The sequence below is a fragment of the Lepidochelys kempii genome, chromosome 3 (assembly GCF_965140265.1).
Source record: "Lepidochelys kempii isolate rLepKem1 chromosome 3, rLepKem1.hap2, whole genome shotgun sequence".
Lineage (NCBI taxonomy): Eukaryota > Metazoa > Chordata > Testudines > Cheloniidae > Lepidochelys > Lepidochelys kempii.
The window spans coordinates 207,886,450-207,907,359 of NC_133258.1; the positions used below are offsets into that span (position 1 = coordinate 207,886,450).

The 20,910-nt window shown below is 62.7% G+C and overlaps 1 protein-coding gene across 2 annotated transcripts in view; it reads left to right on the forward strand.

Annotated features, from left to right (window-relative positions):
* Positions 1–20,910, forward strand: part of CUL7 (cullin 7) — a 37,478-nt gene that overhangs the window by 14,895 nt on the left and 1,673 nt on the right. For both annotated transcript variants that reach the window (XM_073339860.1, XM_073339861.1), the window contains 22 exons: positions 1,386–1,570; positions 3,012–3,372; positions 3,606–3,795; positions 5,907–6,114; positions 6,293–6,486; positions 6,669–6,895; positions 7,288–7,522; positions 8,092–8,197; positions 8,695–8,922; positions 10,608–10,698; positions 10,798–10,969; positions 11,662–11,767; positions 13,404–13,499; positions 14,815–14,990; positions 15,261–15,394; positions 15,477–15,662; positions 16,442–16,557; positions 17,469–17,651; positions 18,120–18,277; positions 18,600–18,813; positions 19,108–19,279; positions 19,799–19,947. In XM_073339860.1, coding sequence (XP_073195961.1) covers positions 1,386–1,570; positions 3,012–3,372; positions 3,606–3,795; positions 5,907–6,114; positions 6,293–6,486; positions 6,669–6,895; positions 7,288–7,522; positions 8,092–8,197; positions 8,695–8,922; positions 10,608–10,698; positions 10,798–10,969; positions 11,662–11,767; positions 13,404–13,499; positions 14,815–14,990; positions 15,261–15,394; positions 15,477–15,662; positions 16,442–16,557; positions 17,469–17,651; positions 18,120–18,277; positions 18,600–18,813; positions 19,108–19,279; positions 19,799–19,947 — 3,887 coding nt within the window. The remainder of the gene's footprint in view (positions 1–1,385; positions 1,571–3,011; positions 3,373–3,605; positions 3,796–5,906; positions 6,115–6,292; positions 6,487–6,668; positions 6,896–7,287; positions 7,523–8,091; positions 8,198–8,694; positions 8,923–10,607; positions 10,699–10,797; positions 10,970–11,661; positions 11,768–13,403; positions 13,500–14,814; positions 14,991–15,260; positions 15,395–15,476; positions 15,663–16,441; positions 16,558–17,468; positions 17,652–18,119; positions 18,278–18,599; positions 18,814–19,107; positions 19,280–19,798; positions 19,948–20,910) is intronic.

Here is a 20,910-nt window from a genome sequence, read left to right on the forward strand (position 1 = left end):
TAGCGGGTAGGTGGTATGGGGAGGTGATAGAATAAAAGAAGAACAGGAGAATAAAAGTAAGAGACTGGGAAGTGAGAAGGAAGGACTGGGAAGTGTGACACTACTGGAAGGTTGGCTGGAAAGACCAACTTATCTTCCAGGCAGGCATTTGATTCAGCTGGCGAAGACTCGCTTCACTCTGAAGGTACTCGGAGTGACTGAGACCATTCTTGATGAGGTCATAAATACGGCGTTTACCATTTAAAGTCCAGCATGACAACACTTGCTGAGCGACATCGGTAGGTGTTTTCCAAGAAGCAAACAAACGGAGAAGAACTGCCACCGACGCAGGGTGCATTTATACCGGCTAGCAAGAGGGCCAGTTCAAGCAATGGAAGGGCTCTGGAACAGCAGAGTGCGTCCAAAACTACCCTCCCTTATCAGGAATGACTGGGTCTTGGCGGATGGACTGATCACATCCATTCTGTGTGAAACAACATGTGCTCCCGAATCCGTCCCTTAGATAATCAAATGCTCGCATTCACAGACTGCATGTTCGCCATGTTGCAGATGTTTGGCCAACAGCCTGCCTTGGCCGGAAATGTGAGTGCGGTGTGGACGAGGATCAGTGACCCGTCTAGCAGAGACCGGGGATGACTTTAAGGAAGAAATGTTTTAGTCCTATGTGTCAAGGCCAATTTCTCTAGGATTAGCTGAGATCCATGTCCTTTTTTTTTTTTTTTTTTTAATGTAAGCCGTGCATCCCTGTGTTAAAGTCTAATTAACAAAAGGGGATTTTGAAACATTTTCTCCACTGTACATCTACATAATTGCTCTAGGTTTGCCATGGTTGGTACCATTGTGTCTGTGGGGGAAAGGGCTTTTGAATGGTTTGCAACGAGACCCATTTCTGATGACACTGTATCGTCAAAATTCCCACCAAATGGAGGACGTGGAGCTGGGAGCTGGTGGGATACAGAGTCCCCCCTCTCACCCCCTCACTGCAGAGCGTGACACTGTTGAAATGAAAAGGAGGACTTGTGGCACCTTAGAGACTAACCCATTTATTTGAGCATAAGCGTTCGTGAGCTACAGCTCACTTCATGAAAGCTCATGCTCAAATCAATGGGTTAGTCTCTAAGGTGCCACAAGTCCTCCTTTTCTTTTTGCGAATACAGACTAACCCGGCTGCTACTCTGAAAACTGTTGAAATGATGATTCTGCTGATTTCTGTGACTGAAGAGTTCCCTACCTCATGCTCCCAGCCTGTTGGGTCCACACTCCCTTGGCTGCCTGGCTAGCCCAGGCCAGCTGTCCCCTCCTGGCTCAGGTGGCTCTGCAGCAGGGTAACTGTCCTGCTGAGGTGCTCAGGGTTAGTCTCTCTGCCTTGCTCTGCCCCCCTGCAGTGACCCAGACGTTTTACTGCAAGCCCCTTGGGGGGCTGTACTCCCTGCCCTACCTGATGGACCGGCTGAGCGAGGACTCGGAGGCCCTGAGCCGGGCCGAGTGGTGGGAGCTGCTCTTCTTCGTGAAGAAGCTAGAACCGCACGAGCAGCAGGAGATCGCCCAGCTCATCCGGCAGCACCAGGAGGTAAAGGGGGACAGGACTGGGGGAGATCAGACAGCAGCTAGCCCCAGCTTTCCTTTCGCTGCTGCAGGGTACCCACGTCACGGAGCGTGTCTTACAACAGCTACATGTGCAGTTTATCCCCGGAGAGGACAGGCCGGAGAGGACAGGCCTATTGGCACAGTAGTTATCTGTCCCAGGGCAGCCTGCTAGCAGCCGCTCAGTGCTGCTGGGTACCCCACCGTCCCCCTCTCGGGCCCTGAACTCATGGCACCAGTCTGGATTTGCTCCCCAAACTCTCCTTCTATTCTGGTAAAGAAAGTCTCTGCCGGCGTCTGTCTTTCTGTGCCTTTAAGCAGGCAGTGAACACACGGACTTGCCCTGGGTTAGCGGTGTTGTCTGTGAGGAGTAGCCCCTCTGCAATCCAGCCACTGGGCTGCTCAGCCACTCCCAGACCCTTGCTTTGAGCGTGCGTTTCCTGTTACTGCTCCAAGCTGGGTTCTGGAGGTGATGGACTCAGCTGCTGCATAGTGCTGCCGGTTAACATCTGCCTCCCTGGCCTGGAGCCCTGAGCACTTCTAACCAGGTCACTCTCCGGCTTGTACCGCGTCCTGGATGGCTAGTGTACCCTGTCCAGCTCCCTTGTTCTGGGACAGGCATGGTGTAGGAGTGTGACCAGAAGAGAGGGGAACTGAGAGGAGCTGGTCATTGGGGGCTGACATATTGGGAATGGATGGAGCTGCGGGCGGAAGCAGGGAGGGAGTGGAACAGGGAACTGGGGAGCCTTGGGTAGAGTGGAGCAGACTGGGAGGAGAGATTGAACCGGGGGAGTAAGGGGGAATGGTGGGGGGGCAGGTGAGGGGAGGACCAAGGAGTACGGATGGAAAAGAGGGAGGGAACGAAAGAGAAGACCAGCTCGGCCCAGGTCCAGGTAGAGAAACTGTGTCCAGCAGACTCCGGATGGGAAGGTCACAGGCATGGATAGGTGCTGTCAGCAACCACTGGGATGTAGACTGTAGGACGAGAAATGGGTTTGTCTGGTTCTGGCTGGCCTGGGGACATCCTGTATCGGGTCGGTTCTGGCTGGCCAGGGGATATCCCGGTTGGACTTGCCCGATGTCGGTTCGGTTCTGGCTGGCCTGGGGACATCCTGGTGTCAGTTCGGTTCTGGCTGGCCTGGGGATATCCCTGTCGGACTAGCCCGGTGTAGGGTCTGTTCTGACTGGCTGGGGGATATCCTGGTTGGACTAGTCCAGTTTCAGGTCGGTTCTGGCTGGCCTGAGGATATTCCATTTGGACTAGCCCAGGGTTGGTTTGGTTCTGGCTGGCCTGGGGATATTCTGGATGGACTTGCCCAGTGTTGGCTCGGTTCCGGCTGGCCTGGGGACCTCCCCGTGTCGGCTCGGTTCCGACTGGCCTGGGGACATCGGGCTGCTGAGAATTAACCCAGGCCCTGCATTTCCAGCTGTCGGAGCTGGACGAAGAAGCCCTGATCCAGCTGTCGGTACCGGTGGAGCTGGCCCAGCAAGTGCTGCGGGTGCTGAGCAAGCAGTGCCAGGGCTGCACCCTGAGTGACCTGCACAGCTCCCATGTCTACAGCAAGTACTTCCTCCGCCCAGGGGGGGCGCAGCCGGGCGGCCTGGGGCTGGACGCAGCCCCCTCGGAGTGCGCCGAATCCCTGGTGTCCAAGAAACCAAAGAAAGACCCTCCTGCTGCCAGAGTGCCTGCTCCAGCCCCCCCGGAGAAATCCGACTGCCAGCTCTTCACCGAGCTGCTGCGAGCGGAGGGGCTAGCCTGCCCGGAGATGGCAGAGGAGAAAGCCAAGGGTACGTGCCGGCCGGGGAAGGAGCCATGCATGGCAGTGGCTGGGTGCTGGAATCTAGCTAAAGCGGGTCCCTGCTGGCTAAGGGGGGTCTGGGCAGGGGAGACCCAGCGATTGGCTCGGGGAGAGGTCGGGAAGAGGGGCGATCCGTGGGGGGTGGGGAAGTGCCGTGGGGAGGGGCTGGCTGGAGGGCTCGTGGGGCAGCCTCGGGTTGACTGGTGTTATGGTCCCGGCCAGTGTTGTGCAGCGCGAAGGGGTCGGGGAAGAAGAGCTCGTTGGAGCGGATTGCAGAGATGGTGGAACTGATCCAGAGGTCCAGCTCCGAGGTGGGGCTGCAGCTAGCTGGGCTCAGGTTCATTATCAAGACTCTGGAGGAGGAGGCCGGGCGAGAGCGGCAGGTCATCAAACCTGAGGGACTCACCATCAGGTCAGTTCTCTGGTGGGTCCTCTGGGCGCGCCCAGACCTGGAGATGGCAGGCCCGTGCCTCCCTGGAGAGACGGGGCAGGAAAACCAGCTGCTCCTGTCTGCAGGGGCCGGCTGCTGGCTAGCGTCTGTCTCTGGCGCGGGCATTACTCCTGGGTGATGTTTCTATTAGAGTAGAGCCAGGGGATGCCAGTCGTGAGTAGATGTGCTCACGATCCTGGCTCCAGACGCTTATGGTCTAGCTACAGCAACGTACAAAGGATTTGGGCAGGAGGGCGACAGATACATGTCACCGGTTGTACAGCCAGCAGGGACCATTGTGGTTGGCTGGTCTGATCCTGTGTGTCGCGCAGGCCAGAGAGCGTCACCCAGTGACTCCTGCACAGGTCTGAAGTCTCCTGGGAAAGTGGCACTATGGAGCCCCGTCAGTGGTGGGTGAGCTGCAGGGTGGGCTTCAGGCAGATGGCCCCTCCCAGCGTAGTGACCGCAAGCGTTGGAAGACTTGCCCCATCCCTGGGACGCTGTTCCCATGGCCGGTCACCCTCCCTGGTAAACAGGTCTCTGATTTCCCGTTTGAGCTTCGCCGTGGCTCTCCTCCCCCTCTGCCTGCTGGACCCAAGAGCCCCCGTGTCAGCAGCGTTCTCCCTGGGCAGGTGCCTACAGACTGCGAGTAGGTGTCCTCACCCTTCATCCGAGGAGCTGCCAGGATCCAGCTTCTTTAGTCGCTTGCTGTGAGGCTGGTTTTCCAGCCCTGGATACTTGTAGCTCATTTCTGACCACTGTCCGGTTTCCCAATACCTTGTGTGGACACCTGACGACCAAGGGATGACTTGTTCATGATGCGCAAGGACCTTCCCGGGGGGAAAACGTGAGTGCTAATGGGCCCGTTAGTCTAGCAGAGATGGGCAGAACCAGAACCGGTGGCTGGAGCTGAAGCCAGACAGGTCCCTGTGAGACGTAAGGCCCAGATGCTCATCAGAGAAGGTGATAAGGACATAGGAACGGTCATACTGGGTCAGACCAAAGGTCCGTCTAGCCCAGTATCCTGTCTGCTGACAGTGGCCAATGCCAGGTGCTCCAGAGGGAATGAACAGAACAGGGAATCACCAAGTGATCCATCCCCTGTCGCCCATTCCCAGCTTCTGGCAAACAGCGGCTTGGGACACCATCCCTGCCCATCCTGGCTAATAGCCATTGATGGACCTCTCCTCCATGAATTTATCTAGTTCGTTTTTGAACCCTGTTATAGTCTTGGCCTTCACAACATCCTCTGTCAAGGAGTTCCACAGTTTGACTTTGCGTTGTGTTAAGAAATACTTCCTTGTGTTTGTTTTAAACTTGCTGCCTGTTAATTTAATTTGGTGACCCCTAGTTCATGTGTTATGAGGAGGAGTAAATAACACTTCCTTATCTACTTTCTCCACACCTGTCATGATTTTATAGACCTCTATCATATCCCCCTTTAGGCGTCTCTTTTCCAAGCTGAAAAGTCCCAGTCTTATTACTCTCCCCTCATATGGAAGCCCATTCCATATCTCTGATTATTTTTGTTGCCCTTTTCTGAACCTTTTCCAATTCCAATAGATCTTTTTTAAGATGGGGTGACCACATCTGCACACAGTATTCAAGATGTGGGCGTACCATGGATTTATATTTTCTCTCTTATTATCTATCCCTTTCTTAATGATTCCCAATGTTCTGTTCACTTTTTTGACTCCCACTGCACATTGAATGGATGTTTTCAGAGAACTATCCACAGTGACTCCAAGATCCCTCTCTTGAGTGATAACAACTAATTTAGACCCCATCGTTTTATATGTAGAGTTGGGATGATGTTTTCCAATGTGCATCGCTTGGCATTTATCAACACTGAATTTCATCTGCTGAGCCATTGGAACAAACTTCAAGGGCAGGGCTGGATTCTGCACCTCTGGATAGCTGGAAATCAAACCTGGCTGCCCTGCTGGGACTCCTGTGACAGCTTGGGGAGTGGGAGGCCCGTGGGGGGCCGGGGGATCTGGTTTCTGGACCAGAGCTGACCTGGAGCCACGCAGCAGGTCAGTCCCCGGTTGCCCAAGCCCGGCTCCTGAGCCGCCCGCCATTGCTCCCCGCAGGGAGAAGCTAGTGAAGATGCTGGTGGAACTGCTCACCAACCAGGTGAAGGAGAAGCTGCTGGCGGTACTGGCTCTGCGGCTGCTCTGTGTGCTGATGGCCAAGTACGACTGGCGCGTGCTCTTCGCCACGGAGGGCGGGGTGCGTGCCGTGCTGGCCTGCATGCAGGAGTACGCCCCCTCGGCGCTGGTCCAGCAGGCCGGCCTGGCGGTGAGTGCAGCTCACGGGGCAGGTGGGGGCTGTCGTGGGCTCGGGGGTGGGGCATGCCGGGATCGTGGGTGGGAGAGGGCGGGGACCGGGTGGCCAGGGGGCATTGGCAGCCTCGTGGTCTCGGCCTGGGGCTGGCGCTGCCAGCTCTCCGCCCTGACCGGCTCCCCTGGCCTCCCAGGCGCTGAAGGTGCTGGTGGGCGCCGGGACCTGCGAGCCGCTGGGTGCCAGCGAGAAGCCCTGTCCCCTGAACCACGCCGATGCCCAGGTGATGTGGGAGATCTTCGCCAGCATCGGCTCCGCCTCCAGCAAGGACTCGGACAGCCTGCTCTGCGCCCTCCCTGCCGCCATCCGCACCATGCAGGGCACCGCTGGGTATGGGGGCTGAGCGGGGTCATTGCTGTGGGGGCAGTGGTGAGGGGCAGCTCCCTGGAGGCTCTGGGGGTACCTGGCGGGAGGGCCCCTGGCTGGCAGGAGGTGCCATTGCCCCACAGACCCGTTGGGGAGGAGCAGCGGCTGGTGCCCACGGGCACTCACCCTGGCGCTCTGCCCCACAGGGCCTCGTCGGCCGTGCAGAACGGCCTGCTGGTGGCCAGCATGCTGATTGACAGCCACCGGGGCCTGGCCGAGCAGCTGGCGAGCTGTGACATCCACTCGGCGCTGCAGAGCTGCTGCCAGGGGGGCCAGGACCCCGCCGCCCCCAGCCACGCCAACGAGACGCTGGCCCAGATCGCGCTCAGCCGCCTGGCTGAGCACAAGCTCCCCATGAACCTGGAGACGACAGGTATGGACCCTCTTGCCCCCGCCACAGCCCCATCTGAGGATGTGGGGATAGCAGGTACAGAGGTCCTTGCTCCCTACCCAACCCCTGTCTGAGAGCTGGGAGATGCAGGTATGGAGCCCACCCCACCCCCACAGCCCCTGCCCCCCCAACCCCACCTACAAGCCTGGGGACAGCTCGTACGCAGCTCTGCCCCACATACAGAGCTCCCTCCCCCATCCCACCTGTCTGAGAGCCTGGGGACGGTAGGTACGGAGCCCCTGCCCCCCACCCACAGCCCCGTCTGAGAGCCTGGGGACGGGGGTACAGGGCACCTGGCGCCCCAGCGAGCGTGCAGCCGGCGGCATGCAGTGCCCTGCCCCAGCCCCGGCCCCACGGCGCTCTCCCTGTGGCAGAGGCGGGCTCAGCCCTGGATCTGAAGGACGTGGACGTGCAGACGCTGCTGGGCCGCCTGCAGGAGGGCAGCCTCTCCAAGGAGCTGGTGCTGGCCCTGGAGCGCTGCCTCTGCGAGGAGGCCGGCCCCGAGAGCGAGGGGGCCGAGGCCCTGCGGGACCGCCAGCACTTCCTGCTGCTGCTGCGCAGCCTGGAGCAGCTGGGGGCCGAGAAGGCCGTGCAGCTGGGGATCCTCCGGTGAGTGCAGGGTGCGGCCGGGTCCTCGGTGACACGGGGGGGAGGGGGTGACCTTTGCCAGGGATCCTCGGGTGACACTGGGCGAGGGGGGCAGCCGGGGATCCTCGGGTGTCACCGGGCGTGGGGGACCTTGGCCGGGGATCCATACGCTGTACTGCGAGAGTGTGGCTGGGATGTCCCAGATGGGAATGGCAGCCAGCACGGGGGCGTGTCTGTTTGGGGCTGTCCTGGGGGTGGATTGAGGCAGGGTTTGTTGGCACTGTGCTGGGGGGCGTTGGTTGGGGCTGTCCCGGGGCTGGAAGTGGCTGTTTCTGGGGGGTCAGGGTTGGTTGGGGCTGTCCCAAGGTGTGTGTATATGTGTGGTCAGTTGGGGTGTCCCGAGGTGGGGGTGGGGGCTGTCCCAAGGCAGTGGGGAGGGCTGGGATGAGAGGCTGTCATGGGAGGCGGGGGCAGGCATGGCAGTGAAGGTGGCTTGTGTGGCCAGAGGGCCGGGCACACGGGGGGGCTCGGGGCACTGGCAGCCGCTGGCCTCTCCCCTCAGGCCCCACCTTCCCCCTTCTCTTGTGCAGGATTTTGAACAAGCTCCTGGACAGTTACCAGGAGGAGGGGCTGCCCTGGCACGAATGCATCGAGCCCTGTCTGTCCTCCATGAGCGCCCCCAGCAACGAGCGGGAGGTGAGGAGCCACGGGGGGACCCGCTTACCTGTCGGGGGTGGGGAATCCAGGAGCAGGAGGTGGGGGCGGGGAGGGGCTCCTAGCTCAGCCCCAGTTATGGGCTCGCGGCAGGAATTGCTGGTGAAGTCTCTGCCCGGTGCCTTGGCTCATAACAGCCCTGATCTGCTGCAGGCCTGCCCCGGGGAAGATGGACCTGTGCCCCCTGGCATCACCCCTTTACCCAGCGCCCCGCCAGCCAGGGCTGGGGCCTCTCTCTGTTCTGTCCGTGCCGTGCCTGGAGACTCCAGCCCAGGCACGGCAGGAGCTGAGAGCCGCCCTGCCCCAGGGAGCTGTGCGCTCCATGCCCCAGGCGGCCGGGGGCGGAGGGGACTGGCCCAGGGAGAGCGGGGACTCGCCCCAGCCCCCTGGCAGGTCAGTAGCAGAGGCAGGACTAGAAGCAGGTCTCCTGGCCCCCAGGCCGGTGCCCCAACCCCCAGTCCGCACTGCTCCCTCTGCAGGTCGTGCAGGAGTTCGTTCGCTTCCTCCACCGCCTGGCCACCGCCACCAAGGACTGTGCCGTGGTGATGTGCCGTCTGGGCACCAAGGAGGCCCTGTCCAAAGCCCTGGACAAGCACAACTCCAACCTGTTGCTGGGGCCGGAGCTGCGGGACCTGGTGACCGACTGTGAGAAGTACGCCAGCCTCTATCAGAAGCTGACGACCAGCATCCTGGCCGGCTGCATCCAGGTGAGCCGGGGCACGTGTGCGGTGTGGGGTGTGCGTCCTGACCCCGCCCAGGTGAGCAGGGGTTCTGCCATGGGGGAGGCCTCCCCCCACCGCCTGGGGCGGTCTGCCTGGCGGGTGGGAGGAACCTCTGCAGCATGCCGGGGCGCTGATCCGGGTCGAGACCATCCGGGAGTCCCAGGCGCTGGCTGGGGGCTGGCTGTCCCTGAAGGGAGGGGAGGGAGGAGGGCAGGTTGTTTGTCTGTGGGGAGGGGTTGGTGGTCTTTGCAGAGGTTGGTCTGGCGGGAGGGAGGGCGTGACTTTCCTCCAGGTGCAGCCTGGACTGCTGAGTCCCCTTAGCTCTCCTGCCTGGGGTGCCTTTTACACCGCTTTGCTGGGAACAGCGACCCGTCCAGGCTCTGCTCGCTCCCAGCCCCCAGGATGCAGCCGAGTACGTGAGGCTGTGCCCAGCAGTCCATGTGTTACGTAGAGGGTAACACCCGTAGAGCCCCATCCCCAGCCTTGCTCCCCTCCTGCACTGCGCCCAGCCCTCCCGGACAGCGGAAACTCCTTGCTAGTCATTCCAGCCCTGGGAGGGGTTATGGGCCCGCCTTTCTCGTCTCGGGTAGAGGTTTCCCAAACACGTTGGTCAAACACACTGGCTTAGGCAGAACCACGAAAGAAGTTTATTAACAAGAGAAGGGTGGATTTTAAGTGATCACAGGTGGGAAGGCATAACAGTCGGAATTGGTCATAAAAGGATAAACACGCCAGCGAATTCCTAAACTGTACCAGGACTAATAGGTGTAAAAGCAAAAGAGGGAATTTTTCTAACCAGCAGCTGTGATAAGTTTCACAGGCTGTGTCTTTTCCCAGCCTGGGACCGCTCCCCCCTTTGTTCAGTTCCTTGTGCGTCGTCGTTGTCATGAGCGGAGACGGACGGAGGAGAGGGGTGGCTAGGGACGTTTTCCCCACTTCTTATCCTCCCGCCCTTTGTGCTGGAAAAATCCTTGCTGGGTCCTGGGGTTGGGCAGTGCTGTTGTGTATGTGAGCTCCAAACTGCCCTCATGATGAATGGTAACTTTCTTGTTTCCCTTCCCTCCCCCAGCCCCTGCTGGTGAATGTCTGATGTAGTATGTAATGGCTCTTTGGTACTTTGCTGGCGTGCTAGGGTGTCTTTGTCTCTGAAAAATTAGTTTGTGAGCATTACCCAAAACAGTACCATAGTTCAGTAACAATCATGCAGTAAAATCTCATAGCTTTACACACAGTGTTGTTACACACATCTTAACAGCACAATGATGTTCAGCAGTTTATGAATCTTCAGATGATACCTCACAAGGCTTACTTTGTACAGAATATAACATAACCATATAAAAGTGGTGAACATGGAGTACAGGGTGTCATGTGGGGTACAGAGTGTCACAGAGGTTGGTGGTATCTGGAAGGGATGACCAGGGAGTGGTCTGCAGGCAGGGGGAGGGGTTGGTGGTCTCTGGAAGGGGGTGGGCAGGGAGGGGATAGCCTTGGGGGGAGTGGCCGTGGGGCAGAGGCTCTCTCTGGACCCAGTTCACTCAGCTTCCCCCACCCCACCTGTGGGGCTGCATTCCTTGGGGGCTGGTTGCTGCCCAGAGTCCAGCAATCGGGCAGTGGCGAAGGGGTGCCAGGTGGCTCCCCCCATTGACGCTTTGCGCCCCCCTCTCTTCCAGATGGTACTGGGTCAGATTGAGGAACACAGACGGAGCCACCAGCCCATCAACATCCCCTTCTTCGACGTCTTCCTGCGCAACCTCTGCCAGGGTCAGTGCTGGGGCGGTCGCCCGGGGCCCCTCTGCCCCACCTGTGCCCCCGCCCAGGTGGCTCCCCAGGTCCCTTCAGCTCTGTCCCCTCTCCCTGCAGGCTCCAGCGTGGAAGTGAAGGAGGACAAGTGCTGGGAGAAGCTGGAGGTTTCCTCTAACCCCCACCGAGCCAACAAGCTGACGGACAGGAACCCCAAGACCTACTGGGAGTCCAACGGCAGCACCGGCTCGCACTACATCAATATCTACATGCACCGCGGCGTGGTGGTCAGGTGGGGCGGGGGCTGTGGGTACTGGCCCCCCGGGGCGGGGGTGTGGCTCTGTGTGCCGGGTGGCAAAGAGCGTGTCCCAGTGGTGGGGGAGGGATCAGGTAGCTATGGGAGGGGGTTGGACCTGGGTAACGATTTGGCGAGGAGTGGCAAGGTGCCCGGGGTGGCAAAGGGGTGTTCCTGGGGATGGGGGTGGGATCAGGTGGGTAGGGGGGTGGCTGGCTGCCCGGTGTCCCGGGGATGGGGGTGGGATCAGGTGGGTAGGGGGGTGGCTGGCTGCCCGGGGTGTCCCGGGGATGGGGGTGGGATCAGGTGGACAGGGCAGGTAACAATTTGGCGAGGGGTAGCTGGGTGCCCGAGGCAGCACAGGGGGACTGCACATGCCGGTTCCCTGGCTCAGGCTGGGGTGGGTTCCCTTTCCAGTAGCCAGCCATGCAGGGACTTGTCTGTGTCCCCGGGCGCCATGCTCCCTGCTGGAATGTCTGGAGGCGCTGTGGGCCCAGAGCCATGAAGCGCCAGGTACAGCCCCCAGGAGCTGGGCCTGGGGGCTCAGGGGCTCCCGTTAGGACCGGTGGCCATGTGAGGCTCTGAGCCTGCTGGCGGACATGCCCCTCGGGATGGGCACCCTAGGCTCAGGCTGGAGCACAACCCCAGAAATGGGCCAGTGCCGACGCTGTGGCTCTCCCTGGCTGCAGGCAGATGAGCGTGGTGGTGGCCAGCGAGGATTCCAGCTACATGCCAGCCCGGATCGTGGTCATGGGAGGAGAGAACCCGGCCAGCATCAGCACCGAGCTCAATACAGTGAGTGTGGCCCAGGCCGCCCTGGACAGAAAAGGGGGAGCTGCAGGGAGTGGGGGTCCTGTGGCTTGGGGGCTCCCTAGCAGGGCGGGTGCAGGCTGAGAGCTTCGCACCTGCCAGCGCCCATCTCTGCTGTTCAGTGGAGCTGGGGCAGCCTGGCCCAGGCTGCGGGGGGACGACTGCCGCGGAATTGGGAGGCAGCCAGCACCCGAGGCGCAGGGAGTCGCCAGCCCCAGGCCTGTAGGCCCTATCCTGGCGGGCACGTCACCAGCGCTCCCCTAGGAGGGGAGGAGCAGGGCAGGGCCCTGAGCTTAGGGTCCGTCTCCAGTGCTGGCCAGGATCAGCTGCTCCAGTGGGAGGATCAAGACACCCCAGTGACCAAGTCCCGGCTTCCCCTCCTGTCCTGCTCCTCATCCGCCCCAGGCAGGCCTGGCACAGCCTGCCGTGTCCTAGCTGCTCCCGTTTCTGCTGCTAGACCCTCCCGCCCTCTGCTTCCCCAGACCCGAGTGCGCTGCCCTGGGAAACCTCTCCCCAGAACCCAGCGGCGCTGTCTGGGCCGGGCAGTCTGCCTAGCTTAGGGTGTACCAGGGTCTCCGCTGCCCGGGGGCTGTAGAGCAGAAGAGGGACCGAGAGGAGCTGGGGAGCCGCCTTCTGGCCCCTGGGGCAGCACTGAGTCCCACGAGGTCAGTGGGGTGGGCGGGGCAGAGAGGCAGCCCTGCGCGTTCCCAGTGGGAGCAGCATGTACACCGTGCCAGCGCCAGCCGGCTGCGTGGGGCGCTGGGCCTGTGCTGGCAGTGACGGTGCTGATGCCAGCTCTCGGCACGGCTGGTCTGTTCCTTCAAGCCGTGGCTCCTGGGGGCCGGCGATTCCTTGAGAATCCTGCCTGTCGCTTCCCAAGCGAGGCTCCCCCCCGCCCCGCTGCAGAGAAAAGCTGGAAATTGGGACACCCCCCCACCACCCCCAGCTCCAAACCGGTGGATGAGCCTGATCTGGGCGCTGGGAGTGGGGCGTGACGCTGGCTCAGTAGCACCACTCGGGCTGGGAGCCCAAGGGGCGCAGCGGGAGATCTGCGTCTCTCTCGGGCGCCTCTGGCACTAGGTGCCGGGTGCCCGCAGGGCTTGCTGGGCCGCTGGTCGGTGGCTGTCAGCCAGTTCCCGTGCCCGGCGACACCCCTCGATCCCCGTTGGCTGTGGTCTCTGCGGCTGCTCCCGGCGGGTTGACGGCAGCTCCTGAGCACGGTGGAGCTCCCAGGGGCTGGTCTCCCAGTGGCCGTGCCGGGAGGGGGCAGCAGGAAGTGGTGGAGAGGGCTGGCGTGTCTCGCTGCTCCAGCAGAGCCATGGTTTCTCTGATCTGCCCAGGTGTGGCTGGGCGGGGCCCTGGGGCTGCCTGATGGAGTGGCAGAGGCTTTGCTGGCCAGTCCAACCCCCGCTGGGAAGCCGCCACTTACGTCCCAGCTGCTGGTCATCTCCTCGCCCCATCCCTTTTGGGGCCCATGTTCCTGCACGCCACTAACCCCACGGCTTTGCCTCACGTGGCCCTGGGGGCTGGGCCTGGACAACTCTCCTGCGGGGCAGGCTGGGATCTCTCACAGCCTCGCCATTTCCGTGTCTGAGGAATGCGGCTCTCCCTGTCTCCCCAGGTGACTGTCATGCCCTCGGCCAGCAGAGTGATCCTCCTGGAGAACCTGACCCGCTTCTGGCCCATCATCCAAATCAAGATCAAGCGCTGCCAGCAGGTGGGTGTACTGGCGGGCCCCCTGTGATGAGTTCGGTCACAGAGACCCCCTTGGGACTGTCCCCTGATGTGCTGAAATTACCTTTGAGCCCCTTTTCCCTGCCAGCTTGGGACTCCAGAACCCTGCCTTGTTGAGCCAGACACACTAGCCTGCTGCACCACAGACCCAGGGTCTGGACCACTCCTCCAAAGCTTCAGGCTTTAACTGAAAACCACGCATCAGGTACTCCTGTCTCCAGCACTCAGATGTCCAGCTCCCAATGGGATCGAAACCCCGAATGAATCCGTTTTACTCTGTATAAAGCTTATACAGGGTAATCTCATAAATTGTCCGCTCTTTGCATCACTGATAGAGAGATATGTACGGCTGTTTGCTCCCCCAGGTATTAATCACTTACTCTGGGTTTATTAGTAAACAAAAGTGATTTTATTAAGTATAAAAAGTAGGATTTAAGTACTAATACATTAAGCCTAATACATTAAGAAACTGATTACAGGTAATATCTCATCCTCAGAGGTGTTCCGATAAGCTTATTTCACAGACTAGACTCCTTCCTTGTCTGGGCCCAGTCCTTTCCCCGGTACAGTCCTTGTTAATTCCAGCAGACATCTTAGGTGATAACTAGGGTTTTTTTCGTGACTGACAGCCCCTTTTGTCCTGCTCCACCCCCTTTCTAGCTTTGGCACAAGGCGGGAATCTTTTGTCTCTCTGGTTCCCCACCCCTCCTTCTAAATGGAAAAGCAACAGATTTAAGATGGATTCCAGTATCATGTGACATGGTCACATGTCACTGTAAGACCCCGAGTCTCCATTCCCCATGGGCTGGCCCACAGGTACGCGGGAAGGTTTGCAGGTAAATAAACCATTTACAACCAATTGTCCTAGTCAGTGGGAGCCATCACGATTCTAAACCACCATTAATGGCCCACAACTTTGCATAATTATAATAGGACCTCAGAGTTATACTTCATATTTCTAGCTTCAGATACATGAATGATACGTGCATACAAGTAGGAGGAACATAGTCAGTAGGTTATAATCTTTGTTATGATACCTTACAAGAGACCTTTTGCATAAAGCATATCCCAGTTACATCATAGTCACACTGACAAGCATATTTCCATAAAGCACCTGGTGTGCAACATCACAGCCCCGTCCCTGTGTGCAGCCGAGCCGGTCCCTGGCCTCCCTCACCCCCTGCAGGGGCTCTACGGGCCGCGAGAGGCCTGGCCCAGGGGCACCCCGTGGGAGTCGCTCGGTCAGCTCCGGGCCCGGCGGGCCCATGTCTAACCAGGGAGGTTTGTGCCCTCTGCAGGGTGGTATTGACACGCGGGTGCGTGGCATCGAGATCCTGGGGCCCAAGCCCACCTTCTGGCCCATCTTCAAGGAGCAGCTGTGCCGGCGGACCTACCTGTTCTACACTACCCAGGCGCACACGTGGTGCCAGGAGATCGCGGACGAGCGCATGCAGCTGCTGCAGCTCTTCAACAGGTGAGGCCTGTGCCCAGGGTGCCCCACAGCGCTGACCAGAGCCCCGGGCAGTGCCCTGCCCCGTGTGTCTGTGCCCGGGGTCCCCCATGGGCAGTGCCCTGCCCTGAGTGTGGCTGTACCTGGGGCTGTACCCCTCTTCTCCCTCCAGCGCTGGCCATGGCCCTTGGCAGTGCCCTGCCCTGTGTGTCTGTACCCAGGATCTGCCCGCCCTGCGCTGGCAAGGCCCCAGGGCCCCGCCAGTGACTGGTGCGGGTGTCTCTGCTGTTGCAGGCTGAACTGCGCCCTGCGGCACGAGCAGGTGTTCGCCGATCGCTTCCTTCCCGATGACGAGGCGGCCCAGGCTCTGGGCAGGACCTGCTGGGAGGCCCTAATCAATCCCTTGGTGCAGAGCATCACCAGCCCAGGTACCGTTTCCCCCTGCCCGGTTCCCCGCTGCCCCCAGCCTGCCCAGCCCGACTGGCTCAGCCTCCCCCTCCGGCCTTGCAGATCCCAGCGGCGTCAGCCCCCTGGCCTGGCTCCTGAGCGAGTACCTGGAGAACCTGGAGACGGCCCGACGCGCCAAGAGCCGCGCCACCATCTTCAATTCCCGCGTGCGGCGCCTGAGCCACCTGCTGGTGCACGTGGACCCCGGCAGCCCGGAGCCCGAGGAGCTGAGAGCCCCGGTCAAAGCCAGTAAGGGCTCCTCCCTCGGCGGGGCTTTGGGGCCGGGCAGGGAGTGGGCCGGGTCCCAGGGTGGGGCTAGGGGAGGAGGCCCTGGGGTGCTGCCCGAGGCTGAGTGGGGAGAGGGGTCCCTCCGGGTAAGGACTCTCCGGGCTGCCTTTGACACGTCCTGCTGCCAGGGCCGGGCACTGGTGCTGCAGCTCGGCGCGACCCTGTGTATGCCTGGTGCCCGCAGGCGGGGTGACGTGGGAGAGGGCTCTGTGGGGCTGGCGGGCAGCCCCTGGGCCTGGCGCGGCAGAGGTTGGTCCTCAAGGCCCTGGGCGGCTGGCTCAGCAGAGCCGGCTGGGTGTAGGAGGCAGAGATGTGGGGGCCTAGCCCAGCCCTCAGATCCGTGGGTCTGGTGCCCACAGGCAGAGCCGGCAGGGGCCAGCCCTGTTGTAAGGGGCAGGATCCTGGCCGGGGGTGGCTACTCTGCTGCCCTGGGGTCTGCGCACCAGGGTGCCCGGGGCTGGCTGGCTGCTACGCGCCCTGAGCTCCAGGCTTGGCCCCCGCAGCCCCCACGCACACACACACTCAGTGACCATGTGGGGCTGAGCCGGGCCCATGTGGGCAGGGGGCTCCCAGCCACCCCTGCCAACTGCCAGCGAGGTGCCCTCTCCGGGGGAGCGCTGGGAGGGTCGGGCCCAGCCCACGCCCCACAGGCAGCTTTGGGGTGGGGGAGGCTGCTCGTGCTGGTGCTGCCCCCGCCCTGCCCCCCGGGCGTTGCCCTCACGTCGGCTCCCCCTTGGCAGATGGGAAGAACGGGAAGAACAAGGAGACGAGCTCCGGGGCCGCCAAGGTGTCGGGGAAGAAGCCCAGCAGCCTTACGGGGATTACGCAGTGCTGGAGGGGCGTGGTGCAGCAGCAGGTGTGGGGGGGCGACGGGGGAGGGGGGCTGGTGCAGCAGCAGGTGTGGGGGGGCGACGGGGGAGGGGGGCTGGTGCAGCAGCAGGTGGGGGGGGCGACGGGGGAGGGGGGCTGGTGCAGCAGCAGGTGTGGGGGGGCGACGGGGGAGGGGGGCTGGTGCAGCAGCAGGTGGGGGGGGCGACGGGGGAGGGGGGCTGGTGCAGCAGCAGGTGTGGGGGGGCGACGGGGGAGGGGGGCTGGTGCAGCAGCAGGTGGGGGGGGCGACGGGGGAGGGGGGCTGGTGCAGCAGCAGGTGTGGGGGGAGGGGTGTGGTGCAGCAGCAGGTGTGCGGGGGGGCGACGGGGGAGGGGGCTGGTGCAGCAGCCGGTGTGGGGGGAGGGGGCTGGTGCAGCAGCAGGTGGGGGGGCGACGGGGGAGGGGGCTGGTGCAGCAGCAGGTGTGCGGGGGGGCGACGGGGGAGGGGGCTGGTGCAGCAGCAGGGGTGAGGGGAGCATTGGGCTGTGTGTATCTGCTGCCCGTCCCCCACCCCACCCTGTGTGGGGGGAGCAGGGCCCCGTCCACCTCTGTCTCTGCGGCTCCTGCCCCAGGCCCATGAAGCCCTTGGGACACTAGATGCGAAGGGCCCTCCCCATGCCTGGCCCGTCCTGTCCCCCTGGGCCCCTCCCCACCCTCGGGGCTGCCCCCATGCCCGGCCTACCCTCTACCCCCTGTGTCTGTCATGTCCCATCCCTCCCCCCCCCCGCACACCCATCCTGCCCCCCACGGACACCCCAGCCTGTCCCCTCCCGGCGCTCAGTCCTGCCTGGACCCCCTTGGGTCCCTCCCCACGCCCGTTCCGGCCTGTACTCCCCCCAAGGCTCCCTCAGGGCCCTCCCCGCCGACCTGTAACCGTGGGCTGCCTGCCCCGCACAGGTGAAGCGGTTCCTGGAGTCGTCGTGGCAGGGGCCGGACTTCGTGGAGCGGTACTGCCGTCTCTACCTGGGCCTGCGCCGTGCCATGGAGGAGCTGTTCGGGCAGCAGACGGCCTTCACGCTGGCCCTGCGGCAGGGCTTCTCCGGGGGCCTGCTGCAGCTCTCCTTCCTGACGGCCATGCACGTGAGTGGGGGGCTGCCGTGGGGCTGGCCTGGCCCTGGGGCACGAGCCTGGGGCCCAGCAGAGCTGCCAGGCTGGTCGGCCTGGTGCCAGGTGTGAGGGGGCCCAGGTGCGTGGGGGTCTCTGCCGGTTACCCCTGCTGTATTCAGGCCATCTAGTCCGCTCCTGCTCCAACAGCCCTGGGCCCTGAGAGGGAGCGAGCCCCTCGCGCCCCCTTGCCCACGGCCCAGACATGCAGCTCCCACGGCCCCACCTCCCCCATTCTGCCTCCCTGTCTCCACGGGTGGGGTGACCCCTGGGAATGACCCAGCTCCTAGGGAGTGGCCCCTCCCCCTCTGCAGGACTGTTCCCTCCTCTGGAGCCCCCCCATCACCCCTCTCCATGGGAGCGTCCCCTGAGCCTCCATGGGGACTCCCTGCCGTGGGGAGCCACCCCGAGAAGGCCCCTGGCAGCTGGCGCTCTCCCCTGCAGGTGAGTGAGCAGTTTGCTCGCTACATCGACCAGCGGATCCAGGAGAGCCAGAGGGACACAGCCAACGTGGAGTCGCTGCACCGGCTACAGCAGAGCCTGGAGCCCATCCTCTTCCTCTCCGGCCTGGAGCTCGCCAACACCTTCGAGCACTTCTACCGGTGAGCGGCCCCAGCCGAGGGAGTGGGGCGCTGGGCCCCACCCCCGGCCTGGGCTCTGTCTTGGGCCTGCCACGTCTGTGAGTGCTGGTGCCTGGCTTGTTATGGGGGCTCTGGCTCGGCTTGGGCCGTGGGCTCCCCAAAGTCCCGCCAGACTCCGATCAGCAGCCCCAGAGCCCTGCTCCAGGCCATAGCAAAGGCAGGGAGGGTCCCGGGGGGGTTCCGGGACGGGAATTAGGGGTGGCTCCAGGCCTAGGGGCCGGGGTGGGTTTGTGGGGAGGCAGTCGGGCTCTGGGCCCCGCCCTGACGCCGGCGGCCGTTGCAGGTATTACCTGGGCGACCGGCTCCTGGCCCAGGGGAACGTGTGGCTGGAACGGGCCGTCGTGGAGCAGATCGGGCTCTGCTTCCCCAATCGCTTCCCCCAGCAGATGCTGAAGAGTCTGAGTGAGTCGGAGGAGCTGCAGCAGCAATTCCACCTCTTCCAGCTGCAGCAGCTTGACAAGCGCCTGCTGGAGCTGGACGCGGGCCAGGAGGACGCGGTGAGCCCCCGGGCGGGGCGGGGCGGGGTCTGCCCGGGGCCCCCTCCCTTCCCAGGGGGGCGGGGTCTGCCCGGGGCCCCCTCCCTTCCCAGGGGGGTGGGGGGAAGCAGTGAAACGCCCTGGCGGGGCAGGGTCTGCCCAGTGCCCTCTCTGTTCCCAAGGGGCCGGGGAATGCGGTGGGCCCCCAAGCAGGGTGGTGTGGGGTCTGCACGGTGCCCCCTCCGTTCCCAGGGGGTGCTGCAGCCGAGCCCCTGGCGGGAGCCTGATCCCTGACACCCCTGCTCCTGTCCCCAGGCGATGGCGGAGGAGCCGGTCACGCTGGAGGAGGAGCCGGAGGTGAAGGTGCTGGCCCTGTCCCCGCGCTGCTGGACCGTCTCCCCGCTCTGCTACCTGGAGGATCCCAGCAGATGTTTCCCGCGGCCCCTTGGGGGCTACTTGGCGCGGTTTGCCGACTTCTACACCAACAGTGAGTCTGGGTGCTGGGGTGGGGCCGACTAGGCCGAGCAGGGGCTTGGGGGCTGTCCCTGTGCCCCATGGTGGTGGTGGAGAGCGGTGTGTGACAGGAGAGGGAGCACCGGGGGGCCGTTCAGGTCACTTTGCAGGGGATGGGGGGCAGGGCTCTAGAGTCACTGCACTGGGCTGGAGGTTGGGGGGGGGGGTGTCAGACGCAGCAGTGAAACCCCTGGCCGTGGCCGTGACTCCTGGGGCAGCTGCTAGTGCTGGGCCAGGCTGGCGAGCAGTGGGGTGAGCTCCAGCCCCACCTGGGGGTGTGCAGCTGGGAAGGGGGCCAGGCCGGCGAGCCGAGGGGTGAGCTCCAGCCCCACCTGGATGTGTGTGGCTGGAATTGGGCAGGCTGGCAATCAGTGGGGTAAGCTGCAGCCCTGCCTAGGGGCATGTGGCTAGGGGGGCACAGCCCTGGCTGGCTGAGGACCCTGGGGGCCTGGCCCTCTGGTGGCTCTGCTGGGACTGGCCGTGTCTCTTGCAGGTCAGAGCCGGTTTGGCCTGGAGCACACGAAGCCGCGGCGGCTGCAGTGGACGTGGCTGGGCCACGCGGAGCTCCAGTTCGCGGGCAGCACCACCCTGCACGTCTCCACCCTGCAGATGTACATTCTGCTGGGCTTCAACAGCGCCCAGGTGGGACCCCCCTCTCCTCCCCCGGCGTCCTGGAGCTGCCCCCAGCTCCCCGCTGGGGGTGGGAACCCCCAACCTGGCTGCAGACCCCTCCTGTCCTCGCAACACAGGGAGAACTTCCCCCCAGCTCATCCATATGGGGCAGAGACCCCCTGTCCTCCCCCCTGCACAGATACCCCCTGTCACGGAGTCCCTGGGCGATGCTCTGGAGCTGCTCCCCATGAAGCCAGTCAGGACTCTGGGGCAGTCGCCTTTCTGGGAGCAGCCTGTCTTCAGGACACGCAGCTCGCACAGCTTCCACCTTCCTGGGTCTGACCTCGGAGCATTCAGCATCCTCTGCCCTTCCGTGTGCTTCCCCCAGCAAGTCTGCTCAGGCGGGGCTCCTGGGGAAGCCCAAGGGTCCTGCACCCCAACTTCGCAGTCAGACATGACTCTCAGCCAGCCAGTAAACCAGAGGTTTATTAGACGACAGGAACATGGTCTAAAACAGAGCTTGCAGGTGCAGAGAACAGGACCCCTCAGCTGGGTCCATTCTGGGGGCCAGTGAGCCAGACAACCACATCTGCCCTTCACTCCATGTCCCAGCCAGCCCCCAACTGAAACTCCCTCCAGCCCCTCCTCCTCTGGGCTTTGTTCCTTTCCCGGGCCAGGAGGTCACTGGATTCCTTTGTTCTCCAGTCCTTCAGCTCTCACCTTGCAGGGGGAAGGGCCCAGGCCATCATTTGCCAGGAAACAGGGTGTCGGCCATTCTCTGTGTCCAGACTCCTGCCCACACCTGCCCTCTAGGGCTCTGCAGTGATCATACACCCTTATCGTACCACCTAGATACTTAAGAACTTCATAGGGGAAATGAGGCACCCCCACACTATTCAGAGGAAACATTAAGAACAGTCCCACTTCGTCACACCCCCCTTCCCTCTGTCCTCCCCCCCCCCCGGCAGTGACCCCCGAGCCCCTGGACTCCTT